The sequence below is a fragment of the Pezoporus flaviventris genome, unplaced genomic scaffold (genome assembly GCF_033815535.1).
Source record: "Pezoporus flaviventris isolate CSIRO_AGI_PZ_B2104156 unplaced genomic scaffold, CSIRO_AGI_Pfla_v1 ptg000009l, whole genome shotgun sequence".
NCBI lineage: Eukaryota > Metazoa > Chordata > Aves > Psittaciformes > Psittacidae > Pezoporus > Pezoporus flaviventris.
The window spans coordinates 193,076-211,888 of record NW_026892557.1 but is presented as its reverse complement, the minus strand read 5'-3'; the positions used below and the strand labels follow the sequence as shown (position 1 = coordinate 211,888).

General features: G+C 55.9%; 1 protein-coding gene across 1 annotated transcript; it reads left to right on the top strand.

Annotated features, from left to right (window-relative positions):
* The first annotated feature begins 2,131 nt into the window (after nt 1-2,131).
* WNT4 (Wnt family member 4) lies at nt 2,132-17,918 on the top strand. Its single transcript, XM_061450044.1, has 5 exons — nt 2,132-2,322; nt 13,876-14,111; nt 16,073-16,204; nt 16,956-17,098; nt 17,280-17,918. The coding sequence occupies exons 1-5, from the start codon at nt 2,246-2,248 to the stop codon at nt 17,745-17,747; spliced, it is 1,056 nt and encodes a 351-aa protein (XP_061306028.1). The 5' UTR covers nt 2,132-2,245; the 3' UTR covers nt 17,748-17,918.
* The last annotated feature ends 895 nt before the right edge of the window (nt 17,919-18,813 follow it).

Genomic DNA, 18,813 nt, shown 5'->3' with positions numbered 1-18,813 from the left:
CATGGGGCAGAGAAGCATCTCACAGCACCTGGAGCACACAGGGCCCATACAAAAGGCTGTGGGAAATCAAACTATGGGATCTCACGGAGGTCTTCCATGACAGCTACCCTGACAAGAGCCATAGGGTGCCCTCACCCTGCTAGCACCACTGCCAGCCCTGGCATCAGGAGCATCTCGACCAGGGATGCTCCATGGGATGCAGACGTCCACACCAGCCAAGGTACCCTGGGGACCCATGCAGAAACCCAGGTCCATGCCCAAGCTCTGACTTGTGTTGAACACTCTGGTGTTTCCCCTTGGTGAGGGGAAAAAACACATGTGATGCCCAAAAACTATCATATTCGCATGTATCCGTGGATTTAGTGTGGGGTGCTCCTGCCCATGGCAGGGGGGTTGGAACTGGATGATCTTAAGGTCCTTTCCAACCCTGGCTATCCTATGATTCTACGATCCACATGGCTCTGCTTTAGCCCTCTAACCTCTTATTCCCCTGAGCCTTTCAATTAGCTCTTGCCTTCCTGACGACTTCACTCAACACCCAGAGCGATTAGGAGCCGGAGGAAGGCCACGGCTTTGTCTCAAGCGATGAGCCAGATTAATCAGCTCCAGTTGCACTGAATTACCCAGTCGGGGCTCACAGCAACAACCTCCGATTCACCAGCAAAGCAGCCAGCATCCCGCTTTCAACCAGGATAATCAGCAAGGACGTGAAAGCCAGATGAATGACTAGGTGAGGGTGGGCTGCCGCCTGTCAGGAGCTGGAATATAAGTCAAAGCACTTTGAAATTAAATCCTCGCTTTGACAGGGAACTAATGCAGAGATTTTAAAGTAGGTGTAATACACTTAGACAGGCATGTGTGCAGCCCGGTGCAAGTTGCCGTGCTTTGAATAAGTGTGTCCTGGCTACACTGAGAGCAGGCAAATGGAATTGAAAAGACAAAAGGGTATTTTGAATAGCTCCAAACCAGCTTGGCAAGATTTTAGAGATGGTAGCAAGAGGTTTTAGTAATAGACCTAACTAACAACATTGTCGGGAGGAGATTTGGCTGCCTGGGATCTTGGATTTCACACCAAGCGGCCATCTCGTGTTGCTCCTGGCTTTAAATTAAGTCATTTGTGCCCACATGGGCAGCTGGGGATAGATGGAGGAGGTATGGCAAAGGGGGAGGAGATGGGGTCCCTGCTGCCACTCTCAGCCTCCAGGGTGGACAAGCAGTGCTGCTGGGAGCTCCTGGGATTCCCAAGGATTGGCCTTTCCAGGAGATTTCTGAGGTGGATTTAAGCCTCTACGCTTGGTCAAGCATCACCCAGAGCCCGTCACCAGAGCATCAGCCCATCATCACCAGAGCACTCCACGGGGGCAGCCCTGTGAAGACACTGTGGAGATTTGCAACCTCAGCTCTGGCTTCTATCCCCTCCTGACAGAAACCTCCCAGAAGTCTCTCCTTGTTTGCCAGTTTTCAAGTGCCAAAACTTGGCGAAACTATGGTGAATCCTCAGAAACTGGGCTTTAGGAAACCAGTCCCGGCAGAACGGCAGTGGTTATGGGGAAGGCAGTCTTGGGGGTGACACTCCCAGCAATATGGAAACCCACGGCCCCATCCTGCAGGCTCTGCTTTTCCATTACCCTCAAAGCACCCAAAGTTCAAGACGGGGCTTGGAGCAACCTGCTCCAGCGGAAGGTGCCCGTGGCAGGGGGTTGGAACTGGATGAGCTTTCAGGTCCCTTCCAACCCAAACCACTCTGTGACCACCAAACGCGAGAGGACCCCCCCCCCTCCTCCGCATGCCCCCTTCTCTCCCTGCACCCTCAGGGATACGAGCCCCCGCCGTGCCCCGACCGCACGCACCCACCGAGCCCTTGCAGCGGGCCGGGGTCGCCGCCAGACCCCCCCCCCCCCCTTCCGATGCCCTCCCCGCTACCGTCCCGCCTCCGGGGGTGTCCCCGACGGCCGGTCCCGCCCAGGCGGCGGCGGGGTCGGGGCGGCCCCCGGGGCTGCACCCGCCCCCGTCCCGCCCCGTCCCGCCGCTCCATCCCGGGATGGGCCGGCCCCGCTGACAGTCGGGCTCGGCGGTCGCTGCGGGCGCATCCACCGGGCAGCGCTGCCGCCGCCTCCTCCGCCGCCGCTTCTGTTGCTCCTCCTGCCCCGCGCCCACCTGCGGCGGCGGCTGCCCCGGCCCCGGCGGACGGACCGGGGGGGCTGCCGCCGCCGGCGCGCTCGGTCTGTCCCTGCCGCCCTCCAGGATGAGCCCGGAGTATTTCCTGCGCTCCTTGCTGCTCATCATCCTCGCCACCTTCTCGGCCAACGCCAGCAACTGGCTGTGAGTAGCCGCGGGGCGAGGGGGGGAACCGCAGCCACCGCCACTTGTTGCTGCCCCGGGGCAGGTGCCGGCAGGCTCGGGCAGCTCCGTGGCGAGACGCCCCCCCCCCCCCCCCCCCATCCCGAGGATGCTGTTCGGTGGTACCCGATGGGGCAGCAGGCTTCCATCCCCGTCGCGCCGGTACCCGCTGTCCCGGTGGCGGTGAGGCTCGGAGCCGCATCCCCGGGCCGGTGGGCTGCAGCGATGCTCGGATACGGGATGTTCTCCAGGCTGGATGGATAGGGGCTGGTTCTTGAGTCCCCGTCCCCTTTTTATCCTCAAGTCATGAGCCTGGACCACGCCGGGGGAGGACGGAGGTCGGGGCATCGGGTCAGAGCAGGGCCTGGGGGCTGGTGAGGTGCTGCGCGAGGGCCAGCGGTGCAGGGCAGGGGTTGGCAGGGCTGACGCTGGCCCCAGGGATCGGCGGTGGGAAGGGCTGCCCATACCCCGGAGCCCATTCCCGGGGGGGGAGCACAGTGGTGGGGGGCTGTGGCACGGTGACATTGGGAACCCACTGAACAAACACTGAAATCGTGGGTAAGGTAAACAGGGGCGGAAATCGTTCTGGAAAATTCCTGTGTGTTTGCCAAGGCGGTGGGACTGTCTTCTGGGAGACACCCCCCCCGGGGCAGAGGGGATGGAGCATGGCAGCCCCTTCCCACCTAGCTCCGAGCGAAGGCACTGGTTCCTCCTAATTAAGCTGCTCTGGTGGGAGATGGTGCTTCGCCTGCACCCATCTGCTGGGAAATGATTAGTTCCCGGTGCATGCACCCAGCAGACCCGCTCTGGGGCTGAGAACATGGGCCACTTCCATCTCACCTCCCCGGCCTCTTGTCAGTGAGGGAACGTAATGCCAGGGGCTGCTGGCATGAGAGATCCCGAGCGGCTTGTGCCCAGGTAGGCATGGCCCCACAAGCGCATCCCCCGCACAAGGAGTCCTCTCCGTACCCAGATACAGCTCCCGACTCTCCTGCCTTTTTGATTTGCCTCGCTGGAAGCTGCAGGATGTGGGTGGGTTTTGGAGGATGCTCCCTACGCCCAGGGAAAGCGCCAGGTCAGCGGCGTTCTCCAAGTGTCCTGCCCGTGGGAAAAGGTGCTCTCCCATCGGTTGCCGCCTGGGATGCGTTAGCACTTTGTCCTCCTCCCCTCCTCCTTTGCCAGATGGAGCGACTTGCATGCCACGCGTCTCCGGCAAGCGGTGGGTGGATCATAGCAGCTATCAAGGTGGTCTTTTAAGCTGTCATGCTGCGGGTGAAGGTATATTGGGAACTGTGGGAAGTGTTTTTCCTGCAGGGAAAAGAAGCCCTGCAGGATGGTGGGAGATCCTTGGACAGGAGCAGGCTCGGCTGCCCCAGGATTGGCATTGGGGGGGGGCTCATGAGTGAGGTGGACAAGCGGATGCGCAGAGCTGGGACCCCCTGGTCCCCAGTGCTGCACGCAGCTGGGATCATGTTTGGGAAGCCGAGGCGGAGGAGTGGATCATGGCAATAGCCGGGGAGGTCTGTGTGCAGCCGTCCGTGCTGGCGAGGTGCGGGGTGGGCGCGGGGGGCTCGTTCCTGCCAACAGGGGAGGAAAAGCAGACACATCTCAGTGCGCTTGAAAGGAAGGGGGTCCACTTGATTCGATGCTGCAAAAGTATCGGGATGAAAGGATCGTCCCCTGCTCGGCGCTTTTTATTCTTTGCCTTTAGGATTAAGACAATTCCCATTGTTTATCTTCTCGCATCAGAAACAAAGGCTGCCGGAGGCAATAAACAGGGTTAGAAGGATCCCAGGAGTTATCAGATATTCGAGGAATGAGCGTGCCTCGTAGGTCTTCGCGAAGCCTCACGCATGTGGGCTCTGCCCTGCCCGGGCGCTGCCAGCCCACACCTCACCAGCACATACTTCTGCTCGTAGGTGTGTGTGCCGGGTGGCAGCCGCGGTGAAGTTTGCTTTGCCAGAAACCTGCTGGATTAGTGATTAAGCTCAGTTCTGTCTTTTCTTTCCCCCTGTTCTTTCCTAACTGCCCCCCCCAAAAAAAAGCTGCTTCTGACCTGTCCGGACTCGCATCCCCAACGCTGCCGAGAGACGCTGCTTGCAACACTCGAGCTGAAGGGGTCTTGTGTAAGCCTGGCTTTGTGGGGAAGGGCTCGCTCTGGCTCTGCAAGCGGTGTTCTCTGAGCTGCCCCATCCCGTGTAAAGGGAGACGGGGTGGGTGTCAGAGGGATCGCTCTGCTACCCATTGAGCTGGACTGGACTTTGCCGAATCTTTTGGCTAAACAGACCAAGCTCCTTTCTCTCTGGTTAGGAACCAACTGTGTTTCCTCAGTGTCTTGAGGTTGGGGAGTTGCTGCTTGGCTTGCTGCCGATCCAGAAAGCTGCTGTTCTCCAGCTCGGAAGGGATGCTCTGCGCCCCGTTCTCGCCTTCCTCCTGCCTTTGGAGGCTCAGAGTTTCAAAGCTTTTCCTCCTGCCTCTTCAGGCATGGAATTGTAGACTTAAATAAAGGGCTGTAGTAAGTGCCTTTTACATCCGAGCTGATCGTGCATGGGAAGGTACTTCTAGCTTCTGCTTTACCTCTGGAGGAATCCAGGGACGCGTTTTATAGAGGGGAAATAGCCAAGTTACTTCCAAAGCAACCCACATTTCACAGGCTTGATTCAGCTTTTGAACCTGCACACGCAGTGATGCAGTGGAAGTAAAGCATGTCCTTTCAAAACCATCTCAGTGCTGGGGATGCTGTTATGTAGAAGGTTTCAGCCAAAGGAGCACCTCTCTGAAGCACTTGGGCTCCAGTTTTAGTAGGAAGTAAGGGGCAAGCAGTCATTTAGTTAGTTATTGAGTCATTTAGTTAGTTATTTAGTCATTTAGTTACCTGTTTTGGAGGGAGGGAAGTCCACCTGAAGAGGTGAACTAGAAAATGTGCTGTGGATGGAGGCATCCGCTAACTGCACGTGGCACTGGGGCCGCTGCAATCTGTAGCTGTTGGGGTGGTTTGAATGAGGAGAGTCAAACCCCATGCCTGGAAAGCATGGGGTACAACAGGACAGGGGTCTTTAATGAGTAGGACCCAGGTTATTGAGCTATCTGGGTATCACTGTAGCCTCTCCCTTGTTTTCTTGCAGCTAAAACTGGCTTTGGAGGATGCTTTCCATATGCACGCTGGGTAGCCCAAGACGCGGTTATGCCATTGCGGAGCAGCATGTGCCACCAGCAGCTCCCTCTACCCCCTATTTAGAGGGGTTTAAAACCTCCGTCTGGGCTTGAGACTTGGCTTAAGGGGCCAGGAGCACAGATGGGCTTTTAAACCCCTTTAAAAAAGCTGAATTTGAGCACTCTGGGAAAGCGTGGAGACCTTGCAAGCATCCAAACAAGCCTGGCTAAGCAGCTGCGCTCTCATAGTAACCCCTTTTGAGAGGGAGGATTTCCCTGTCCCCCCCTTTCATCTGAACACCACAAGGTGCTTTTGCAAACACGGGGCCTGATTCTCCGTGCTCGTCCCTGCCAGCTTTGCAGTGGGAATGTCGCAAGAGCAGCCCGAACGCTCATTTTGTGCCGGGTTGGGTGGTTGTGCAATGTGGAGGATTTGGGAAGAAGCATGCCTGGGTCCTACGCTTGCACCCCTCTGGTTTTAAACCAGACTTGGTTCTTTCTTTAAGGTGATCCTCGCCAGCTTCGCCTCGAGCCTGGCTGAGTTTCATTTGCACAAGATTCTTTGCATTGTCGCTGTGACCCTCCCATTTTCCACTTGGCAAGGAACCAGTCCAGCATTTTCCCAGTGGATGCTGTCTGTGGAGGTGCTGGTTCCGTCGATGCAGCAATCTCCAGGGCAAAACTGCTTCTGCCCAACCCGGTACTCTTGGGTTTTGATGCGGAAGGTGGTGCCTACCCTGGCAGATGGGACGGTGGGTTGCACCGATTGGATGTGATGCAGAACGTCCCTTGCTTTGAGGGCTGCTGTGGGTTGGATGAGCAGCTCTCTGCTTCTGGGGTGCCCAGGGCTCCTTTGCATTGCTCCATCCTGCAGGGTCAGTGCGTGCAACCAGTGACACCCATCCCCTGAGGGCGAGGGGAGGGAGGGCGAAGCCAGCAGCCCCCATTGGAATTACATTTACTTATGAATAAGTCTTGCCACTTTGGGCAAAACCAGCTGATTTTAGCCCAGCAATGAGAACAGACTGGCTTTAAGGGCTCCACCCCACAGAGGCAAGAGGCCTCTGCCAGTCTGGGTGCAGGACTTGCCACTAGTTTGGCTTGTCTGTGAGCACTGGTCCTCTAAGGAAGGAAGACTGGATGGCATTGGAAGGACCTGTGCTCACTGCTCCTCAGCACCAACAGGCATTTTTGCCTTTTCCTAAGGAAACAATGGAAACTACAGACCAACTATTGCAGCAGAGCCTTATAGGTAGGATGGACAGGAGCGAGATAAAACCGCTGTGCACCCCAGGTTGTGCAGAAGAGGATCAGCTCCAAACATGAGCAACAGCAAGAAGCTGATCTCCTCCTTGCAGTGGCTCTCTATGGCTCTGTGAGTCAGAACTGGACTTTTGCATTGAAGCCAAAGCAGCGTTTATGTTACTCTCCTGGGAGCTACTGTCCGCTCTATTAATTTATCCCTGTGGATGGAGAGAAATGCATTACAGCCATTTATTTGGGCTTCCTTAAAATGATGAAATTGCTGAGCAGTCCTGGAGGTTGACAGCTTCCGGGGGCTCTCCTGTATTCCCAGCCACGCTGGCTCTTCCAATACTTGATTTTATTGCCTTAAAGCCTGAAAGTTTTCTGAATCCCCAAAAATCCCATTCATCCGAGCCTGCTGGCACGGTACAAAGCGCAGGGAACCTTGGTTTGGCTCCAGCCCCATGCCTGTGGGTGACCCCCAGCAGCATCCCCACAGGATGCTGCCGCAGTGAAGGTGCTGTGCAGGATCCATCTTGCTCTGCAGAACTGGAGCCAGCATTGTGCTCTCATGAAATCACGGGGTTAAAAACGAGTTGAGTCTCTTGGCCGCTGGAGAGCAGCCTGGGCTCTGTTGCAAGTTGGGTGAGATCAAACTAACCCCGCAGAAGGCTCCTCTCACCACACATTAGCAGGTTCTGATCAAAACTATAAACTCATCGGATTTTCTCCAAGCAGGTCTAGCCTGAAGCACTGCAGAAGGGGAATTCCCACAGTTCAGCCCAATGGCTTGTGCTTGTCTCCTCTTGTCACAAGGCGCTGCTCTTGTTCTCAAGCTCAGGAGTACCTTCTATTGACTTACAAAGGGAGATGCAGTAAAGGATATTTCCTACACATAGAGTCACGGAATGGTTTGGGTTGGAAAGGACCTTAAGATCATCCAGTTCCAACCCCCCTGCCATGGGCAGGGACACCTCACACTAAACCATCTCACCCAAGGCTCTGTCCAACCTGACCTTGAACACCACCAGGGATGGAGCATTCACGACCTCCCTGGGCAACCCATTCCAGTGCCTCGGCACCCTCACAGTAAAGAACTTCTTCCTTATCTCCAACCTGAACTTCCCCTGTTTCAGCCTGAACCCATCACCCTTGTCCTGTCACTACAGTCCCTGATGAAGAGCCCCTCTCCAGCATCCTTGTAGCCCCCTTCAGGTATTGGAAGGCTTCTTCCAAAGCAGATTTCCAATGTGGATGCTTCTCTCAGGGTCTTCCCCACCACAAAGTGGAGATGTTGCCCTGGATGCTCATAAAGCCAAGAAGTAGCACTGGCCTGGGATCAGTGGCCAGGCCATCTCGCTGTCCCCATAGACTTGTGATGGTGGGAGGCAGGCCACAACCAGTAGCTGGTGCATGTGTAGATGTGTGTTTGCTGGGTGCAGATGGTGTTAGGTACAGGGTATAAGGTGTGGGGTCAGGGTACGAGCTCAGGCAGTGGAGCTGCACACACAGGGCTGTAGGCAGGTAATGATGAGCATGGTATTGCCTCCTCCTGGGAGACTGCTTTGGCAGTTAGAGGTGAAGGTTAGGGTGTGAAATGCATGGTATCAGCCAAGAGGTGAGACGTGCAGTAACAGTGACAGGTAGGACTGAGCCAGAGGGATGCTTTCCTTCCAGGGAAGAAACCAGACAGGCTCTCAGGTTATGACTTGGTAAATGATGTTTTACACTAAGAAGGGATGGAAGGGCAGGATATCTATGCCCAGGAGGGCTTGCCTGGTCTCTGGGAGGGACATGTCCTGCTGCAGAGCGAGCCACTGGATAAGGGTGAGCTTGCAGGTCGCAGATCTCCACAGATCCTGACAGGAACATGCCCAAGTTGGCAGAGCTGCTGAGCCATGCCAAGAATGGGGCTGGTTCCTACAACCCTAGCTTTGTTGGCACAGGAGAGTGGTACTAAGCCCAGTGCAGGACACCATGAGAAAGCACAGGGGCCCTCCTAGAGCATCCTTTGACCTGACAACCCTGGGACATTTCTCCATGCCTTCTCTCTGCTTGGAAGGGGAAAGCAACAAGGAAAAGATGATCCCCTTCTCCATAGCTGCAGGATGGCTTCTTGCAGTGCCTGATCTGCATCTCTCTGCATGCGCCTGTCTGTCTTGATGCACTTTTGGTTCTTCCATCCTAAACAAGCCTGTCTGCTTCCTCAGAAGAAACCTGTCTGCACAAGGCAATCCCAATCCCAAGTGTAACCCTGGGTCACTGGCTGGCCATGCACCCATTCACAAGAGGCACAGAGATGCACTGCTGATCCAGGCTGAGTTTGCTCCTCCATGAGCAGAGAGGATGTTTGCAGAGGCTGCCTCTCAGAGCAGAGCTGAGGCATCTTTGCAGTGTAAGACTTGGACAAGCCTTTTGTGGCCTTGGCCAGGCAGGTGTCCCAAGTAGGGTGAGGGTTTGTGGAACAAGGTGAAGCTTCTGAGCTCATCCAACTTCTTAGCATCTCTAAGTGATTCATCAGTGATGCCAGTGGCCTGGGTCTGACTTAAGGAAAACGTTCCCAACATGAGACAAGAGTTCTCACATTTGAAACTCGTTTTCTTACATAAAAGAAACACTGGAGATTTCTGCTGCATCTTCCCTGACCTGCCTCTATTGAGAATTTGTCCATGACTCAAATTCCCACACCTTCCCACGGCAGGGAATCTCCTCCCCTCTCCTTCTGCCTCTATCTGCCAACTGCTGTGACTTTTCCAACATCTCCTTGTCATTCCATCAGTTATTCTTCCTCCTGAAATTATTACCATCGTTTTTAGGTAGGGCTTCCCCCCAGCCTATTCAAAGCTCCCTGGATATGAGGTTTCCTTATTTGCCATCTTGCAGGGTGGATCAACTGTGGCTGCTTAAATTCTACGGTTTCAATCTTCATCTATATACTGTGGATGGGGGGGGGGGGAAGGGAAGGGCTTTCCATCAGTTTTGTGTTAAATCAATAACTTCTATTGAAAGGGAGCTTGTTCTGCAAGTGACCCGTTTGGATTTAAAGGCAGGAGAAAAGAAACATAAATGAGTGATGAAGCAAGGGGACAAAACTTGAACAAACAGCTTGGGGAACAGCTCACTCTTGAAATATTCTTTGCCAAATCTTGGAAAGGGGATAAAATGTGCCATTATCTGCAGGGATCTGTCCACAAGCAGGGCTGTTCTGGGGCTGCATGCGAGGCTTGTGGCATACACTAGAGCCTTGCGCAGCTCTGCATAACAATCGAGATGTGGTATGTCTCTGGCTGGAGATCTGTATTGAGACCTTGTAAAGGGCAGGAACTGCTGGGTTCCCTCCTGTTGTGCCTGTTTTGCTGTGTCTGCAGGTAGACAAAGGCTTTGTCTGTGGTCTCTACCACCTCAGTCCAGGAAAACGAAGTTTGGAGCAAGGTCCGCGATAAGGACCAGGCGAAGTGCTACAGCCAGGTTTCCATGGTGACCGTGGGATGCTGCGGGTGGGTTTGGTACCTTGCCTGGGCTCTGCAGCCCTGAGAAACACTCTGAGTTGTGGGGTGGAAGCATCTTTGAGTGCTGGTGAGGGCAGAGAATGTTTCCCAGCTTCTGTCTCACCCTTCAGGTGCCCTAGAAAGGGGAAAAGGGGTGAGATGTTCCTGCCTGGTGTCCTGGATATGGTGTAGAGAGATGCCCTGTGAAAGCCTCAGAGCTGAGGTCCTTCAGTAAAGGTCCTTCCTTACATCCTTGACTCAACCTCTTGATGCTTCCTGGACCAGGGACCAAGATGGGAGGCTCCTCCCCTGCCCCAAAAGTGTGTGCTTGGGAAGCAGTGATGGTACTCATGGGATGTAGGGGACTGGTAGTAAGCTGGGAGCGTGATGAGGCCATGGCATTTTAGGCACATGGAGCCCTGCTCGCCTCCGAGAAGTGACTGTGCAAAAGTGGCTCCTCCATCCCCAAGGAAGGGCAGACACACAAGGGCTGAGGGGGAATGATGGCATACAGAGGACCTGTCATGGGGGACAGAGGCCAGAGCACTGTTCTGGATAGCTTCATCTTATTTGCCTGCCTTACAAAACAAATTACCAGACCTGTTTTTGGAGATCTGTACCTATCTTTGAAGCATCCTTGGCCTTCATTTTATCATCCCAAACAGCATTAAATTCTTGCTGGGGAGGCATCTTATCAGGTATATCTACTTGGAAAGGCTTGAAAGGCTCTTGTCATGCTTTTCTTCATGTGTGCTTTGAATTTATAGCTCCCCATCGCCTGGAGAATCCTAGTGAGCTGGGAAGTATATTAGAAAAGGAGATGATGGCCCCTTCCCTAGCAGAGCTGATATTAATGTGGCTGTTACACCTGCGGCACAGCTCTCTCCTGCCAAGGTGCCTGCAGTCAGAGCAGGCACTGATTCATCGGCAGGACCAGCCCTGCTGCTTTGCAGGAGCTGGTTCCCTGGTACAATAAATCCTGCTTCAGTTGCAGGAGGTGGGGAAAGCCAGATCAGCACAAAGGGTTGGTACTGGAGGCAGAATCGGGTTCTCTTGGCTTCCAGGCTCAAAGCTGATCGGCTGATCTAGTGTCTTAGGATGAATCTGACTGCTCTGCCGTGTGCCACCTTCCCGATGCTCACACTGAAAGGATGGCTTGACCTGGGAGGGGATGGAGCTGTCTCAGTCCGGATTTGCCTAGCATCAAACCATCCTCCCAAGGGTCAGCCAAGAACAGCAAGATGCAGGAACAGCAGTTGTTGTGCTTCATGTCCAGGACAGCAGCGCAGGGACAGGGACACTGCGTGGTGTGGGGGCAAGCAGAATCATAGGATCCCAGCCTGGTTTGTGTTGGGAAGGACCTTAAAGGTCATCCAGCTCCAACCCCTGCCACGGGCAGGGACCCCTTCCACTAGAGCAGCTTGCTCCAAGCCCCTGTGTCCAACCTGGCCTTGAACACTGCCAGGGATGGGGCAGCCACAGCTTCTCTGGGCACCCTGTGCCAGCGCCTCAGCACCCTCACAGGGAAGAGCTTCTGCCTAAGAGCTCATCTCAGTCTCCCCTCTGGCAGGTTAAAGCCATTCCCCTTGGCCTATCACTACATGTCCTTGGAAGGTGACAGCCCTGCGTTGGCCACGGTGGGGTTTCCAAGCCAGCCGTGTGCATCACGGAGCTGCGCAGCCGGTCCTCTGCAGACAGGGCTGTGCCCTCGGAGGAGCAGCAAGCTTGGGCAGAGATGCTTAGCTGGTATAAAGGCTAGAAAAGAACTTGGCTCTGAAAGCACGGCAGCCTGCCACTTCCCGCTGTCAGAGAGGCATTGCATCAAGCGATCTCCACGCACAAGGAAAGCTGAATGCTTTTGACAGCTCGCCATGCAGACTCCCCACGGACACTGCAAGCCAAGCCGGCTTTCTCACCGTCTCCCACGGTCCCCCAGTTGTAAGCGTGAAACCAAGGTGGTGAATAATTCTGCTGATGCACAGAAGAGAAAATGCTGTTCTCTCCTCCTGGGGCAGGCTGGCAGGGCTAATGGGAGGAAGAGGCTGTGACAACTTGATTTTGTGGCTGGAGTCAGCAGATCCGGCTCCTGGGACACATGGGAAGAGGCAGGGAGCAGGAGCCACTTTTGCACAGTCACTTCTCGGAGGCGAGCAGGGCTTCAAAGGCAGGATCCTGAGCAGGATGTCGCAACTTGGGAGGAGGAGGAGGAAAAAAAAAAAAAAAACAAAAAAAGAAAAACCAAGCAAACAAAAAAACCCACAAGCTCTCGTAGGGCTGGGAAATGCGGAGTCAAGGAGTGAGGTTTCCAAAAAGCCTTCGCTCAGTACTCGCGTCTCTTGGTGCAGCAACGGGAGCCGACACTGGTTAAAGCTCGGTGTGGTCAGCGGGTGCAAGCGTGAGTTTTTGCCTGCCCCATGAAGGGGACCTCCCTTCTCCATGGCAGGAGAAAGTCGCTCAAAGTGGGTGCCAGCAGCCACGGGAAGGAGGGACTCTCAGCTACGCACGTGCTGGCACGGGCACAGAGAGTTGTAGAGGGCCTTGGGCTGCCCAACAGCCTGGCTGAGCCAGTGGTTAAGCTGACTGAGTCTATCCTAAGCTCCCTCTGGGATCCAGAGGCTGGGCTAGAAGGATGGACCTGGGAAACGGGCAAGCATGGGCACATGCAGAGGGCAGAGGGTTGGGTTATTGCAATGTGCCACAGGGACCATCGTGCCCATGCGCTCGGTGAGGAGGTGCCAAGAGCTTGCAAGATGCGTGCCCCAAAAGGATGAGGCCCCTCATGCCCCTAATGCTGACACCGAGGAGCAGCTCTGTGCCAACTTCTGCTGAGGATGGGGCTATGGGGAGCAGAGCATGTGGTCACCTCCACACAGGGCCAGTCTTTTCCAGGTCAGCAAAGACCTCACGGTCCCATCCACAAGCCGGGCTGCTGGAGGAGGTGCCCAGCGTGTGCAGTTTTGCCTATGGCAGGCTCCTGATTCTGTCCTCCCTGCTTCAAGCCCTGTTCGAATTCCAAGTGATGGGAAACCTGGCAGCTCCCAGAGGCCATCCTTGCCTGCTGGGGGTTGGGGGAGCTAAAAGCAGGCTCCAGGAGGGAAGTGGTTTGGAGGGCGATGCTCGTCGGTGATGAGCACACACCACGCTGCGGGAGCAGTGTGGCAGCTGGAGCTGGCAGCCGAGCACCCGTCCTGCTTGTTTTGGCTGACTTCAGAGACCTCTGGCTTTTCCTAGTAGCACTTGGATGTGCCGGTACTCAGGAGACCTGACCGGGCACATTCAGACAACGCCGAAAATATCTTCCTTGCAGGCAATAGAGGCAAAGGGGAGCCAGCAGCTGAGAGACAGGGGACCAGGCTGCCGAGGGATGGTTGTTTTCCTTGGGCTTGCTCTCTGCCAGCCAAAAATGCATCGTATGGAGCTGCAGGAGTGGTACGTTTAAGACGGACACCAGGTCTCAGCTATGGAGGGGGTGAGAGGTTAGGACCCCTTTTTGCAGTGCAGGGTATCCCAGATCATAGAATCACAGAATGGAAAGGACCTTAAGATTCCAACCCCTCGCCATAGGCAGGGACACCTCACACTAGACCGTGTCACCCAAGGCCTTCATCTCCCAACCCTTTCCTCCTAACCAGTCACGCTGTCGCGGCAGGTACCTGGCGAAGCTGTCTTCGGTGGGGAGCATCTCCGAGGAGGAGACCTGCGAGAAGCTGAAGGGCTTGATCCAGCGCCAGGTACAGATGTGCAAGAGGAACCTGGAGGTGATGGACTCGGTGCGGCGCGGAGCCCAGCTGGCCATCGAGGAGTGCCAGTACCAGTTCCGCAACCGCCGCTGGAACTGCTCCACACTGGATACCCTGCCTGTCTTTGGCAAGGTGGTAACGCAAGGTGAGCCAGAGGACACGTGCCTGGGGCGATGCTGCATGGTAGGAATGGCTACAGCAGCGGTCCGGAGGGATGCAGGAGGGTTTTCCTTGCATGCTGCTGAGCCAGAAGAGAGGTAGAATAGGGAATGCGCCAGTGCTGGATTGTGGGGCTGATGGCTCTTCCCTGGGCATTTCAGCAGGGCTCTTTTTGCTGTACTGGGGACAGCAAATCCGGGCCCTTGCAGTTCTTCTGCTGCTGGGTGCTTCTCTCCTGAACCTTTTCCACACCAGCGGGTACCCACGGCATGAAGGGGCCAGCACAGGGCATCCACAGAGCCTGGACCTCTTACACGGACATGCCAAGTTCAAGTCTCCCTGCAGTCTCACCTCTTCCCCCCGAGCCCAGGAGCTTTGCTCTGCAGAGCAATGGCTGCATTTATTGTGCCTCTTCCCCTGGCAGTGCTGAAGCAATGACGAGGGCCAGACCAGAGCCAAGCATCCCAAGGTTTCACCTTGGGAGGACAGCCCTCTGCCACCCGAGGCGAGTAAAACACAAGGTGGCTGGACCCTCTGAGGGCAGCAGCATCATCACCCACCATTGCCAGCCTTCAGGGGAGTTTGTGCCCAGGGCAGCCCCCAGCCCCTCTATTCCCAACTGCTGTCCCAGTGGCACAGGGCTGCGATTGACCCACCAAGCACAGAGAGCATCAGGGTGAGGATGTGGAGGGCACAAAAGCGGCCCTTGCCTCCCTTCGGGTGCCATCTCTGGTACACCCATCACAGCACCCCTAGGCCAAAGCCTCCCCCCAGCTCCTTGTTTGACTTCCCTCCCCTCAACGCAGGGGTGAAGATCTCTTCTTGTGAAGGTTCAGGGACTGGAAATACCAGAAATACCAGAAACTAAAAGTCGCCTCTTTTTTAGGCAGCCGCAGCACAAACCGACCAACACGATCCTACTATTAACCTCGATTAACTTGGAGGCGGCTCAGTCCCCCCACAGCCACTGCCGCCAGAGTACAGCTCGGCCACCAAAGTCTGGGCTGCGACCACCAAAGTAGTTGCCCTCTGTCCAACCAGCAAGCCAGGGTGATGTCTGCTGGCAAGACATCCCCTGCTCTGCCCCAAGCACGGGACTACCCCAAAAGCCAACCCTCCTTCCTTGGAGATGGAGGGGCTGTGTCCTCAACCGGCCTCGGAGGATGGTAGGGATTTGGGTGTTGCAAGAGCTGATCCATGGTTATGCTCAGGGATGTCCCCTGGCTTCCCAGACAAGCTGCTCTTAACCGTGGGGCACCACATAGGTAGATGCAAAAGCTGGGCAGGGGCTGCACCCTGGGGACCGGTGCGGTTCTGCACTGGTGTGCAGTGTGGGGTTGTGCAGGGTGGTTTGGGAGGCGCTGGGTGCTCCAGGAGCCTGTGTGAGAGGATGGCAAAGATCTGCAGCTGCGATGTTCCTGGAGGTGGAAAGCAGCCAAGTATTGTGGATGCAGGAGGGATTTCATGGTAGAAGTGCCCTGCAAGCATCAGGCAAGATGGTCTCTCCATATAAGCTCTGGAGAGATCTCGCCCCGGTGGAAATAGAACCTTTGCATCTCTCTCATTCCCAGGTTACGATTTGCCCGTCTCATTCTTGTTTTCAAGCTTGTGGGCAGCTCCCAGCTCCTTCACTATTGCAAAGCAGGGCTCTCATGGCTGCAAATGATGTCTCAGGGCCGAGGTGACCGTGCTGAGACTGGTCCAGGCTTGGCACTAAGCAAACAGCATCCCTGCCAGTGGGAAGGATGAGTGTCCCGCACCTTGGAAGGAAGAGATGGAGCAAAAGGCTTCACTTGATAGCATGATGTGCAACACCAGTGCTGGGAGGGAAGAGGAGCAGAGGCACAGAGGAGCCTTTGGCCATGGGGCTGCGCACCCCAAGAGGAGCCCTTTTTGCATGCCTTGGACTTGCTGCCCTGTTTCCCACCGTGGTTTTGTGCCTTGCAGGGACACGGGAGGCAGCGTTCGTCTATGCCATCTCTTCGGCAGGGGTGGCCTTCGCAGTGACCCGCGCCTGCAGCAGCGGCGAGCTGGACAAGTGTGGATGTGACCGCACGGTGCAGGGGGGCAGCCCGCAGGGTAAGTGAGCAACGGGGGGCAGCTGAGCTGGGGTGCGGAGTAGCCAAGCATGGAAATGCCAAGCCCTGGAGCAGCCAGACAGGAGGAGAATGTAAAACACATGGAGAAGAGAAGGACCTGGGGCTGAGAGAGCTGGGCTGGGGGAGCCTGGAGAAGAGAAGGCTCCTAAAGGGGAGACCTGAGAGCAGCTCCAGTGCCTGAAGGGGCTGCAGGAAAGCTGGAGAGGGGCTTGGGACAAGGGATGTAGGGACAGGCCAAGGGGAATGGCTTTAACCTGCCAGAGGGGAGACTGAGATGAGCTCTTAGGCAGAAGCTCTTCCCTGGGAGGGTGCTGAGGCGCTGGCCCAGGGTGCCCAGAGAAGCTGTGGCTGCCCCATCCCTGGCAGTGTTCAAGGCCAGGTTGGACACAGGGGCTTGGAGCAAGCTGCTCTAGTGGAAGGGGTCCCTGCCCGTGGCAGGGGTTGGAACTGGATGAGCTTTAAGGTCCCTTCCAACCGTTCCATGAGTCTATGAAGCTCCTGTTAGTCCAAGTGAGTTAATCAAAAACGCACTTGGGAGCATGGCCCATGGGGCAGAGGAAGCATTTTGTTTGTGTGTCCCCCGGGGCCACATTCCTCATCTTCCCCAATACCCTTGGGCAGCCCAGCTTTGTGGGTAGCAAGGCAGAAGACGGGCAGGTCAGCTGTGTTTTCGGAAGAGCGAGGCCAGAGGGGGCTGGCTGTATCCATCTCATCCATGCTCTCTGCCTTAGGCTTCCAGTGGTCGGGCTGCTCGGATAACATCGCCTACGGCGTGGCCTTCTCACAGTCCTTCGTCGACGTCCGCGAGAGGAGCAAAGGGGCCTCTTCCAACAGAGCCTTGATGAACCTGCACAACAACGAGGCAGGCAGGAAGGTAATGGCCAGGAGGGAACCTGGGCAGCCAGTGCAGCTCTGCAGCCGCCGTTTTGGCTTCCTTTAACCCCATCATCTCACGCGCATCAGCATCACACTCCACATACCCCTTCCGGACCCTGCGCGCCGTGCCCTTCTTGCTGTGTCCCATCCCCTCTCGCTTCTTGTGCCTTGTGCTGCAGGCGATCCTGAACAACATGCGGGTGGAGTGCAAGTGCCACGGCGTGTCCGGCTCCTGCGAGTTCAAGACGTGCTGGAAAGCCATGCCCCCCTTCCGCAAAGTGGGCAACGTCCTGAAGGAGAAATTCGACGGTGCCACGGAGGTCGAGCAGAGCGAGATCGGATCCACCAAAGTGCTGGTGCCCAAAAACTCCCAGTTCAAGCCGCACACGGACGAGGACCTCGTCTACCTGGACTCCAGTCCCGACTTCTGTGACCACGACCTCAAGAACGGCGTGCTGGGTACCAGCGGCCGGCAGTGCAACAAGACCTCCAAGGCGATCGACGGCTGCGAGCTGATGTGCTGCGGCCGGGGCTTTCATACGGACGAGGTGGAGGTTGTGGAAAGGTGCAGCTGCAAATTCCACTGGTGCTGCTCCGTCAAGTGCAAACCCTGCCATCGGGTGGTGGAAATCCATACGTGCCGGTGATGCACGGCGGGGAGCACCCTGCTTCTCCCTTGCCCCACGGCCAGGACTGAGGAAGGAACCCAGACGCTGTAGGGAGAGCGCAGCTCTTCACAGAGACAGAGCCCCAGAGGAAAACAGATTTTAAAGGAAAAAAAATATTTAAAGTTTCAAAAAAACTGAGCATTCTTGGCTTCTTTTTGATGATGTTCTGTTCGTTTGCTTTAGTCATTGCTGAAGCCAGAGCCCCTTGGTGCCCTGCGCCAGCAGGGATGCGTCTGCGCTCAGTGGCTGGCTGGGGACCTGCATGATGCTGCTCTCATCAGACGTGCTCCTGCTGACTCTGGAGTGCTGCAGACAGGAGGTGTTTAAGCCAGGGCTGGCGTTGGGTGCTCGGGTATCTTCTGCTGCAGTTGTTTTTTGTGTGTTTAAGCAACCTAGGGCGCTGCTGGCCTTGGCTGAGCCTGGGGAGGGGATGGAGCTCAGCCAGCGCCTGCAGCCCTGCATAGGATGAGCAGATGGTGACAGGGTGGCACTGTCCCCAGGAGGCAAAGCTCAGTGCAGGGTGATCCCCATGAAGGGGATGCAGGACATTCCTGCATCCCCCTGATGCAGGATGCTCCATGGCCTGCTGGGCGTTGGATGGATTTGGAGCAGCTCCAGTGGTCGCTCTGATTTACAGTGACCTCAGCAGCTGCCCAGGGCGATCGGAGGACGCAGTGTTCCCACCGTGCTCTCCTTCCCCTTGCAAGCCCCTTTCTCCTCTCACTTCTCAGCATCTTGTTCAGCTGGAGACTGTGAAGAGGATGCAGAGAGGCCATAAAATCATAGAAACAACCAGGCTGGAAAAGACCTTTAAGCTCATCCAGTCCAATCGTTGCCCCAGCACAGCCAAGGCCACCACTAACCCATGGCACTGAGGGCCTTGTCTACATGGTTTGTGAACACTTCCATGGACAGTGATCCACCATCCATGGGAAGCATGTTCCAATCCCTGACCACCCTTCTGGGGAAGAAATTCTTCCTAACGTGCAATCCAGTGACTCTTATTGGAGCTGGGAGCCAATGGGAGGAAATCCCAGGGGATTTC